General features: G+C 46.9%; 1 protein-coding gene across 1 annotated transcript in view; it reads left to right on the top strand.

Annotated features, from left to right (window-relative positions):
* Nucleotides 1–12,265, top strand: part of LOC137518870 (NPC intracellular cholesterol transporter 1-like) — a 105,939-nt gene that overhangs the window by 43,649 nt on the left and 50,025 nt on the right. The window contains exons 3-5 of the mRNA XM_068237260.1: nt 7,678–7,784; nt 8,783–8,955; nt 10,339–10,506. Of these exons, the coding sequence (XP_068093361.1) occupies nt 7,678–7,784; nt 8,783–8,955; nt 10,339–10,506 (448 nt within the window). The remainder of the gene's footprint in view (nt 1–7,677; nt 7,785–8,782; nt 8,956–10,338; nt 10,507–12,265) is intronic.

Raw genomic sequence — 12,265 nt, 5'->3', positions numbered from 1 at the left:
CCATATATGCCCTGTTTATTAGTGAGATTAAGGCTTTATCTGATGTGTGTCAGTAATTGTAGCCAGAGATATGAGATGATAATAATTGTAAAATGATGCAAATTGTATGCAGCTTAGATTTGGGCCAGTCAAATGCACTTCCAGCAGACAGATTGGCCCAGTTCCAAGCTAGATACAGTTTTCAATAAAGAGAGCTTGGAATGAGGAAACTCACTCCGGGTTAGGTACTTTTCTAAAGAGAGGGAAGGCTTTGGATAACATAGAGCCTTCATGTTGTTCAATCAGTCTCATTGTTCCTGCACCGTCTCTGGTTGAAGTTATTTGACCTGCTAGGTGGAATAGCTCTTTAGTACGCCTCGGGGAGCCTTCAATACAACTCACACCTCTGAGTACTTCTGAAGATGAGCGCATCCGTATTGCGCACAAGCGAGTTTGGGCTGGAGCATGCGCAGTACGGATGTACTCTTCTTCTGGAATACTCGGGGACGCGAGTAGTTTTCACGGCTTGCTGAGGATACCGAAGACCTAGCAGGTCAGATAACTTCAACAGAGCGCAAGAATGGGGAGAGGGAATGAGGGTCAGGAAGGCTCTATGGTATCCATAGCCTTCACTCTACATGGGTATGTATCTAACCTGAGTTTCCTCCCTTTGCGTTTGCTTTATTTTTACATGCAGACTACAAGCCCTAATATCTCACTGGCCACCTCTACTCAGAGCTTTTGGCTAATTGCTGATTTATCTGACTGCCTAAAATCCTATCGCCCTTGTAAGTGCTGTCATGTCTGTGCAGTTATATAAGGTCTCTATTGACTCATATGCAATATTTAAGATAAAACCCTCATCTATCCACTGTGATTTTTATTAGTAAAGTTGAATAGAGGACTGAGCCATTACACAATTTTTATATTTGATGCAGGCATTTCAGGGAAATTTCCTTTGGAAAAATCAGTTGTGTAACTCAGGATCCATTCACAAAAGCTCGAATCTGATCAGAGAGGGATCGTATGGCTACCTTTACTGCAAACAGATTGTGAACCGATTTCAGCCTGAAACCGTTCACAATCTGTTGTGATGGTGCCGCCGCCACTCCCCGCCCGCCCGCATACATTACCTGCTCCACTGGCGCGACTGCCCCTGGTCACCGCTGCTCCGTCTCCGCTCTGGTCTCCAGGTCCGGCATGCTTTACTTCTTCCAGCCCGGCAGGAAGTTTAAACAGTAGAGCGCCCTCTACTGTTTAAACTTCCTGCCGGGCAGGAAGAAGTGAAGCATGCCAGAGACTAGAGCGGAGACGAAGCAGCGGTGACCGGGGGCAGTCGCGCCGGCGGAGCAGATATTGTATGTGGGCTCTATTGCGTCGGGCACTCGAACGCCGCTAGCGACGTGCTCCCTACCCGCGGGCGATCGACGGTAATTTTCCGCATGGAGCGATCGACGGGATCGGACGAAATGGTTTGAAATTCGGTGTGTAGCAGGAACGATGTGACAGCAGATTCGATCCCAGTGATCGAATCTGCTGTCGATCTGGCGGGAATCGGCCTAGTGTATGGCCAGCTTTAATCGGACAGAATGGCAAATTTCAGTCGATTGTGCTAGAATCAGGTGTTGTTTGTTTTACTTTCAATTAATATAACCCTGGTCGATTTGTTTTTGAGCATACGCCTCAGCGTCTTGAAATTGGCTTAGTGAGTGGCTTCATGCCACACTTCATATGATCCCAAGTTTAGAAGTAGAAATTGCAGCTTCAAAGCTCACAGCAGTGGGTTTATTAACCAGGTTAAACCCACCTTTAAAGGGATACTGTAGGGGGGTCGGGGGAAAATGAGCTGAACTTACCTGGGGCTTCTAATGGTCCCCCGCAGACATCCTGTGTTGGCGCAGCCACTCCCCAATGTTTCGGCCCCGCCTCCGGTTCACTTCTGGAATTTCTGACTTTAAAGTCAGAAAACCACTGCGCCTGCGTTGCCGTGTCCTCGCTCCCGCTGATGTCACCAGGAGTGTACTGCGCAGACACAGACCATACTGGGCCTGCGCTGTGCGCTCTTGATGACATCAGCGGGATCGAGGACACGGCAACGCAGGCGCAGTGGTTTTCTGACTTTAAAGTCAGAAATTCCAGAAGTGAACCGGAGGCGGGGCCGGAGCATCGGTGAGCGGCTGCGCCAACACAGGATGTCTGCGGGGGACCATTAGAAGCCCCGGGTAAGTTCATCTCATTTTCCCTAGACCCCCCTACAGTATCCCTTTAACACTCTCTGTTGCCTTTACAAAGTAGTCAGACATACAGTATAGGGATTTTGGTATTTTTCAACCGGTTGATCCCACCATCAGAAGTTGATTGCAGCCAGATGACTGCATTACCTCATTAGTACATTGCCTGACCTCTGTCTGCTCTCTTGCTCTTTTTATCAGCAGTCCCCTCTGAGGCTGGAATACTGTGAGTGGTGTCTACTTACACATTGTTTTCCTGGCAAGCATTTGGGAGCTTTACATTGGACTGGGGCACCTGGGTGATGTGGCTTCTGGCTAAACATGCATAGGCTTCACATCTAGCCTGACTCAGCAACTGTTCAAACCAGCCCTGACTGTCCCTCACACAGCAATATGTGGTGTGGAACTGGGGAGGTAGTTGTGATGCAGCATTTCTGTTCTATTGTGCTGTTTGGTGCCTGGATTTCACTGGATTCCTTCATTGTTATGTCAAGTCCCACCTCCACTCTTGTAAGTCTGAAAATGGTGCCGTCACTGTGTGGGTGCAGAGGGACTCATAGCTGTGTGGCTGCAGGGACTCATAGCTGTGTGGCTGCAGGGACTCATAGCTGTGTGGCTGCAGGGACTCATAGCTGTGTGGCTGCAGGGACTCATAGCTGTGTGGCTGCGGCGACTCATAGCTGTGGGGCTGCAGGGACTCCTAGCTGTGTGGCTGCAGGGACTCCTAGCTGTGTGGGTGCAGGGACTCCTAGCTGTGTGGCTGCAGGGACTCCTAGCTGTGTGGCTGCAGGGACTCCTAGCTGTGTGGCTGCAGGGACTCCTAGCTGTGTGGCTGCAGGGACTCCTAGCTGTGTGGCTGCAGGGACTCCTAGCTGTGTGGCTGCAGGGACTCCTAGCTGTGTGGCTGCAGGGACTCCTAGCTGTGTGGCTGCAGGGACTCCTAGCTGTGTGGCTGCAGGGACTCCTAGCTGTGTGGCTGCAGGGACTCCTAGCTGTGTGGCTGCAGGGACTCCTAGCTGTGTGGCTGCAGGGACTCCTAGCTGTGTGGCTGCAGGGACTCCTAGCTGTGTGGCTGCAGGGACTCCTAGCTGTGTGGCTGCAGGGACTCCTAGCTGTGTGGCTGCAGGGACTCATAGCTGTGTGGCTGCAGGGACTCCTAGCTGTGTGGCTGCAGGGACTCATAGCTGTGTGGCTGCAGGGACTCCTAGCTGTGTGGCTGCAGGGACTCCTAGCTGTGTGGCTGCAGGGACTCCTAGCTGTGTGGCTGCAGGGACTCCTAGCTGTGTGGCTGCAGGGACTCCTAGCTGTGTGGCTGCAGGGACTCCTAGCTGTGTGGCTGCAGGGACTCCTAGCTGTGTGGCTGCAGGGACTCCTAGCTGTGTGGCTGCAGGGACTCCTAGCTGTGTGGCTGCAGGGACTCCTAGCTGTGTGGCTGCAGGGACTCCTAGCTGTGTGGCTGCAGGGACTCCTAGCTGTGTGGCTGCAGGGACTCATAGCTGTGTGGCTGCAGGGACTCCTAGCTGTGTGGCTGCAGGGACTCATAGCTGTGTGGCTGCAGGGACTCCTAGCTGTGTGGCTGCAGGGACTCCTAGCTGTGTGGCTGCAGGGACTCCTAGCTGTGTGGCTGCAGGGACTCCTAGCTGTGTGGCTGCAGGGACTCTGTGTGGGTGCAGGGACTCATAGCTGTGTGGCTGCAGGGACTCCTAGCTGTGTGGCTGCAGGGACTCCTAGCTGTGTGGCTGCAGGGACTCCTAGCTGTGTGGCTGCAGAGGGACTCATAGCTGTGTGGCTGCAGAGGGGCTCATAGCTGTGTGACTGCCGAGGGGCTCATAGCTGTGTGGCTGCAGAGGGACTCATAGCTGTGTGGCTGCAGAGGGACTCATAGCTGTGTGGCTGCAGAGGGACTCATAGCTGTGTGGCTGCAGAGGGACTCATAGCTGTGTGGCTGCAGAGGGACTCATAGCTGTGTGGCTGCAGAGGGACTCATAGCTGTGTGGCTGCAGAGGGACTCATAGCTGTGTGGCTGCAGAGGGACTCATAGCTGTGTGGCTGCAGAGGGACTCATAGCTGTGTGGCTGCAGAGGGACTCATAGCTGTGTGGCTGCAGAGGGACTCATAGCTGTGTGGCTGCAGAGGGACTCATAGCTGTGTGGCTGCAGAGGGACTCATAGCTGTGTGGCTGCAGAGGGACTCATAGCTGTGTGGCTGCAGAGGGACTCATAGCTGTGTGGCTGCAGAGGGACTCATAGCTGTGTGGCTGCAGAGGGACTCATAGCTGTGTGGCTGCAGAGGGACTCATAGCTGTGTGGCTGCAGAGGGACTCCTAGCTGTGTGGCTGCAGAGGGACTCATAGCTGTGTGGCTGCAGAGGGACTCCTAGCTGTGTGGCTGCAGAGGGACTCCTAGCTGTGTGGCTGCGGGGACTCCTAGCTGTGTGGCTGCGGGGACTCCTAGCTGTGTGGCTGCGGGGACTCCTAGCTGTGTGGCTGCGGGGACTCCTAGCTGTGTGGCTGCGGGGACTCCTAGCTGTGTGGCTGCGGGGACTCCTAGCTGTGTGGCTGCGGGGACTCCTAGCTGTGTGGCTGCGGGGACTCCTAGCTGTGTGGCTGCGGGGACTCCTAGCTGTGTGGCTGCGGGGACTCCTAGCTGTGTGGCTGCGGGGACTCCTAGCTGTGTGGCTGCGGGGACTCCTAGCTGTGTGGCTGCGGGGACTCCTAGCTGTGTGGCTGCGGGGACTCCTAGCTGTGTGGCTGCGGGGACTCCTAGCTGTGTGGCTGCGGGGACTCCTAGCTGTGTGGCTGCTGGGACTCCTAGTTGTGTGGGTGCAGGAACTGATAGCTGTGTGGTTGCAGGGACTGATAGCTGTGTGGGTGCAGGGACTCATAGCTGTGTGGGTGCAGGGACTCATAGCTGTGTGGCTGCGGGGACTGATAGCTGTGTGGCTGCGGGTACTCATAGCTGTGTGGCTGCAGGTACTCATAGTTGTGTGGGTGCAGGGACTGATAGCTGTGTGGGTGCAGGGACTGATAGCTGTTTGGCTGCAGGGACTGATAGCTGTTTGGCTGCAGGGACTGATAGCTGTGTGGCTGCGGGGGAGTCATAGCTGTGCGACATATACTTTGCCCTTTTGCATGGAAATATTCTGATCTTTCTTCAGTTGGAGTTGGAGGATTAGGAATCACTTCTTTCATCCCACCGCAGAAAAGGAATTGAACCTGAAGGAATTTAATGGTGCCAACAAAATTACATTTTAAGGAATTATTTTTGTGGAGTGCAGGTATCATTCTAGAGTACATTAGTGTGGATGCTTTCCATTGTGTGAAGCACGTAATGTGAACTTATCTAAAAATGTGTTTACCATTAATGATGGGAATACACCATATCTTCTTTTCAGCAGATAGGTGGTTTGATAGATTATTTCCGACATGTCCGATTTTTATTTTTGAACGTTTTTCTGATTGATTTCTCATAGAAGTGAAAGGAAATTGATAGGAAAAGATAAGAAAATCGATTGGAAAATTGTTCGGAAATCAGATCGGACAGTAAATTGACTGAAAAATCTCATCGTTTATTCCCAGCATAACAGAAAATCTAGCAACGGGTCTGACAGCAATATGACACAGGACAACTTGCAGCACCGCTTTAAATGATCAGGGGCTGGTGCAGAAATAGTGCACCTGCCCAAAGCTGTGATATCACCTGCTACAGTTTGTGAAGAACCAAGACCTCACTTGCCAGTCCATTGGGTCTTTGCAGCATGTAGAGCAAGTGTCTCCAGGTGAAACAGACAACCTTCTCCTTGAAGATCATGAGGATTGTTTGTGACATAGCACAGTATCAAAAAATGATGATATATACTGTATATATACAAATAAATATTTTATTATGACTTTGTATGATGACTGTGCTTATTTACTTACACTCCATCTTTATGTAGAAAAACGTGTGGTATTGTGCCCTTGCATGTTGACTGTTCTTATTTATTTGCGATATATTCTTTATCTGTCCTGTAGCAACCGGATGTATGAGTAGAACATACTAATATGTCCTCTGGGTTCTTCAACGCAAAGTAAACCTCATATCATGGACACTTTCTGCGTGAACCTAGGCATGCAGACTTCTGTGTAATTTTTAAATATATTGCACAGGAAGTGCATCCAGTATTGCATCGCAGATCTCAGGAATTATTTTGCATACCGCCTGTGCAGCTATTGTAGATCATAAACCTGAGATCTTCATAAGAACAATCGGTAGCCAACGATTGCAGAGTGACTGGCAAACACTCCCTCTGCTGTGATAGCGTTCCGCACCCTGGTGTCCTGCTTGAAGATTTTCGGCCTTGTTTTCTGCAGTAGTCGCTGGAAGTTCATGTCCGACATTCTCATGTAGTTCTTAAAATCTTCTTGGTTCTTTCCACACAGTTCATGCAGCAAGATTTGATCGGAAAATGAGTCATGATTCTGCAACCAGTTATTGGTCCAAGTATGCCTTTTCCTTCACTTTGGTTTCTGCATCTCCATCAGAGGGGCATGGTGATGGTTCTGATATCCCATTGACTGAGAGACATCTTCACCCCACTGTGGGTGTATTTATAATCACCAGAACATGGAGGACAGGAAGCAGCTGAAACAATAGGCACATCGAACCAGGAACTGGCGCAAGTGACATAGCTTTGATCTCAATTGAATAACAATTTTGTGGGATTGAGCTGTACAGTTGATTAATATACTCCCCAGAATCTACTAGATATTGATTTACGTGTGTGGAGCACTGATCAATTATGTTTCAATTGACAACCAATATTTGGGTTAAACAGTTGTGTGGCGTAGTGGGCAGCACGGTGGCGTAGTGGTTAGCGCTCTCGCCTTGCAATGCTGGGTCACCGGTTCGAATCCCAGCCAGGTCAACATCTGCAAGGAGTTTGTATGTTCTCCCTATGTCTGTGTGGATTTCCTCCGGGCACTTCGGTTGCCTCCCACATTCCAAAGACATATAGATAAGTTAATTGGCTCCCCCCTAACATTGTCCCTAGACTATGATACATGCACTACATGATACATACATAGGCATATGACTAAGGTAGGGACTAGATTGTGCGCCCCTCTGAGGGACAGTTAGTGACAATACAATATACTTTGTACAGCACTGCGTAATATGTTGGCACTATATAAATACTTAAATAAATAAACAGTTCTGTAAAGTACTGCACAAAGTGTCATTCTGTAAATGTCAGCAATACTGTTCATCAAAAGCTGGGGAAGTTCTGAAACCGTGAATAAAGTTAACATTTCTGACTGTAGTTATTTATAGACTGCATCTTCCACACGTTTCAGGGTCTCATTTTGTAAGCTGGACCTTGTGAGAAGGTTACTGGCTGTCAGTTTATTAGTAAACATTTCTAGCATTCCCTCCATCTATTCTGCTTCAGCTACCATGATATCACAGTAACCAATTTCCATTTTCTACAGCAACTGTGCCCATCCCTGTACTACGGCAACGTCAGTGTGTGCTGCGATGTACAACAACTCAAAACTCTCAGCAGCAACCTTCAGCTCCCCCTGCAGTTCCTGTCCAGGTATGTATAAAAAACTGGTGGCTTCTTTTTTGGCTATAGTCGGTAGAGACTCGAACATCTGTTGAGATTTTATCACTTCCTGTGTTCTTGGGGGAAGTTTTCTTTTCAGTTATTGTTCCGTATACAGCCAGGGCTTTGCTTTAGGTCCCATTCTAAATTCAGTATAACTGACTTATAACAGAATTGCATTGAGCTGATGTCCTCCTCCCCCCCCCCCCCCCCTTTATTTTCCCTCAACTTTTCTTTATGACCATAGCAATCGCAGTGCTATAAGACAGACGTCAACTTCACAAAAAACAATAGTTAAGATGTTTTCACCTACTTATTAATAGTTGTATCTTTCTTCTTTACTAAACAACAGACCAAACGGAAGCAGCAGTTTTTCTGCAGTTATCGTGTTAGAAACTCAAAGGTGCTCACCCCTACTTTGATTTCCAAAAAAAGCAGGTGTCAAGTGACCATTGACTGCACCTTTTTGTTTTTAAATAACATACAGGTTCCTATTTGCATAGTATTCCTATTTGTCATCCTAACTTCTTACCCTCATCTAACTGCATTGCCCTCCTCCATTTATCCTAATGGTAGAGTAGCTGAATGGTAGCTTGTTAACACACACGCACACAACAGCTCAGCCATGCACTGTCCACTCCTATAAGACGCCATACGTCATTAATGTTCTCTGGCATTAGTTGGTAAGGTAGGCTTAACTGCATTTTAAACTTCCTGTGCATCCCTGGATTTCCCCAGGCAGGATGTGAGGAGAAATGTATTTGACAGATCATCTGAAAATGGTGCTTCTCACCTATGTATTTATTTAACTTGTGACTAGAGGCTTACTTCAAATTGGCATTATTAAGCGTGATGCAACTCCAGATATCATAATTGGATGATATGGAAATTGGTATTTTTGTTGTGCATGCATCCAGTTTAGTGAAGGAAATGTTCTCTATCCCATAGTATGCAAATACCAAGCAGTGGTTTCATGTTTTTCCTTGCAGGTGCCCTTCCTGCTTCTATAACTTAATGACTTTGTTTTGTGAGCTGACCTGCAGTCCTAGCCAGTCAGAGTTTCTGAATGTTACACAGGTCAAGTCTTCCAGCCCAGGGCTTCAGGAAGAAAAGCCAAGCATTACAGGCATGCAGTACTACATCGGGAAAAGCTTTTCAAATGGTAAGTATAGCTCATGGAGCCATATCGCATACAGGCCAAGTGTTTCATTAATGTACTGTGAACTGGATAGTGTAATGCTTAAGGGCTCTGCCTCTGACACAGGCGACTTGGGTTCAAATATCTTCTTGTTCAGTTAGCCAGCAAAGGAGTCCTTGGGCTTGACTCCCTAACACTGCTACTGCCTACTGAGCGCACCCTAGCGGCTGCAGCTCAAGTGCTTTGTGTCTTTTACCAGCTGTGTTTTGATATTAGTTCGCATTCAGTGTTGGGAAAAAAAAATCTTGTCATAGAGAAATCTTCACCAGAAATATGTGTTCTCTGCCCGGTTTTATCTTTCTTAATACAGACCTCTGTTCTGTGTAAGTCACATAAACCTGTTTGTCATGTGTGGGTCAGAGTAGGACCTGATTGAGGTGTAATCATGTGACTAGGATTCAGAGGTTTGCGGAGCACAATTTTAATAGAGGCTATTGAATAAACATTTCCAATTGTGTATGGTGAAATTCACACACAAAGTATCTGTTTCATCTACAGTTTAAACAACTGAAAGGTCCACTTTAAACAGGGATTGGCAGCCATAAAATCAAAGTCCTATTATTCATTGCTCTGTGTTTATTATATAATCTACATCCTGACCCTCCATTGCAAGCATTCCAATATAATTATAAATGTGTCTGCTGTAATTTTATCTTGGTCAGCCTGCCTCTTTCTCATACATTATCGGGGAGAGGGAAGCTTGTTATTTTCCCTTCTTCCCCTCCCACATTCCTGCTCCTTGTTGATTGGCTGAGTGCAGTTCAATGTGACAAGAGGCTGAGAAGGTAATTGGAAGATAAATCGCCTCATCCCTCTGCAGAAACTGCTGAAAGCCAATCTATGTTCTGCTCACATGTGTTTACAAAGCAAATTAGATATGACACTGAAGTTCTGCACACACCATTTCAGGTAGAGAAGGGGGGAAAAAAGTAAGAGAGGAAATGACATTAGGTTTGGCTTCAGCTAGAGGCACTGAAGATGGAAAATGCCTGAAACATTTTTCTCATTATTTACTATATAAAATTCACTGAAATCAAAATGTAGACAGTACAATACACATGTTATGTAAGTAGAACAAGTATTCATATACTTATACAGTATATGTGTTTTAATTTTCCTGGTATAGTATGGCCGTCCCTCCTGCTTTAAAACTTTGTATTAACCCTGTTTTAATGTAGATGATCTTTTTTGTAAAAAGGTTAGATCATATTTTTTCCACATCCATGTAATAGTGTAGCGTTATAGAGGGGAGTAATCCTAAATAATTTTAGCCTGTGTTCAACGTAGTTAGTCAGTTTTCAAGAAAACCTTTTACATGTGCTGTATTTGATTTCTGCTTTTATTTAGCAATGTACAATGCCTGCAAAGATGTAGAAGCCCCGTCCAGCAATGTTAAAGCTCTGGGTTTGATGTGTGGAAGGGAAGCCAAGGACTGCAATGCCACCAACTGGATCCAGTACATGTTCAACAAGGACAATGGCCAGATTCCTTTCACCATCACACCAATCTTCTCAGGTGACGTATTCCCAATTTTATTTTATTTTTCCCATATATAAATTACCTCCCTCCCTCCCAAACCTACTTAAGCTTACATGTACAGTGGTTTGCAAAAGTATTCGGCCCCCTTGAAGTTTTCCACATTTGAATCCATTTTATTGGAATCCCACGTGAAAGACCAATACAAAGTAGTGTACACGTGAGAAGTGGAACGAAAATCATACATGATTCCAAACATTTTTTACAAGTAATTAACTGCAAAGTTGGGTGTGCATAATTATTCAGCCCCCTTTGGTCTGAGTGCAGTCAGTTGCCCATAAACATTGCCTGATCAGTGCTAATGACAGAATAGAGTGCACCTGTGTGTAATCTAATGTCAGTACAAATACAGCTGCTCTGTGACGGCCTCAGAGGTTGTCCAAGAGAATATTGGGAGCAACAACACCATGAAGTCCAAAGAACAGACTAGACAGGTCAGGAATAAAGTTATTGAGAAATTTAAAGCAGGCTTAGGCTACAAAAAGATTTCCAAAGTCTTGAACATCCCACGAAGCACTGTTCAAGCGATCATTCAGAAATGGAAGGAGTATGGCACAACTGTAAACCTACCAAGACAAGGCCATCCACCTAAACTCACAGACCGAACAAGGAGAGTGCTGATCAGAAATGCAGTCAAGAGGCCTATGGTGACTCTGGACGAGCTGCAGAGATCTACAGCTCAGGTGGGGGAATCTGTCCATAGGACAACTATTAGTCGTGCACTGCCCAAAGTTGGCATTTGTGGAAGAGTGGCAAGAAGAAAGCCATTGTTAACAAAAAAGCATAAAAAGTCCCGTTTACAGTTTGCCACAAGCCATGTGGGGGACACAGCAAACATGTGGAAGAAGGTGCTCTGGTCAGATGAGACTAAAATGGAACTTTTTGGCCAAAATGCAAAACGCTATGTGTGGCGGAAAACTAACACTGCACATCACTCTGAACACCCCATCCTCACTGTCAAATATCGTGGTGGCAGCATCATGCTCTGGGGGTGCTTCTCTTCAGCAGGGACAGGGAAGCTGGTCAGAGTTGATGGGAAAATGGATGGAGCCAAATACAGGGCAATCTTGGAAGAAAACCTCTTTGAGTCTGCAAAAGACTTGAGATTGGGGCGGAGATTCACCTTCCAGCAGGACGACAACCCTAAACATAAATCCAGGGCAACAATGGAATGGTTTAAAACAAAACATATCCATGTGCTAGAATGGCCCAGTAAAAGTCAAAAGTCCAGATCTAAATCCAATCGAGAATCTGTGGCAAGATCTGAAAACTGCTGTTCACAAATGCTGTCCATCTAATCTGACTGAGTTGGAGCTGTTTTGCAAAGAAGAATGGGCAAGGATTTCAGCCTCTAGATGTGCAAAACTGGTAGAGACATACCTTAAAACAGTGTTTCCCAACCCGGTCCTCAAGGCCCACCAACAGTGCATATTTTGTGGAAATCCACAGAGGTAGTTAATAAGCTCTGCTGAGACACTAATTACCTCACCTGTGCATGTTTGTGGTTTTCTGCAAAACCTGTACTGTTGGTGGCCCTTGAGGATAAGGTTGGGGAACTCTGCCCTAAAAGACTGGCAGCTGTAAATGCAGCAAAAGGTGGTTCTACAAAGTATTGACTCGGGGCTGAATAATTACGCACACCCCACTTTGCAGTTATTTTTTTTTTAAAATGTTTGGAATCATGTATGATTTTCGTTCCACTTCTCACGTGTACACCACTTTGTATGGATCTTTCACG

The sequence above is a fragment of the Hyperolius riggenbachi genome, chromosome 5 (assembly GCF_040937935.1).
Source record: "Hyperolius riggenbachi isolate aHypRig1 chromosome 5, aHypRig1.pri, whole genome shotgun sequence".
In the NCBI taxonomy this organism is placed as follows: domain Eukaryota; kingdom Metazoa; phylum Chordata; class Amphibia; order Anura; family Hyperoliidae; genus Hyperolius; species Hyperolius riggenbachi.
Note: the sequence above shows the minus strand (reverse complement) of the source record. Positions and strands in the feature narration are given on the sequence as shown.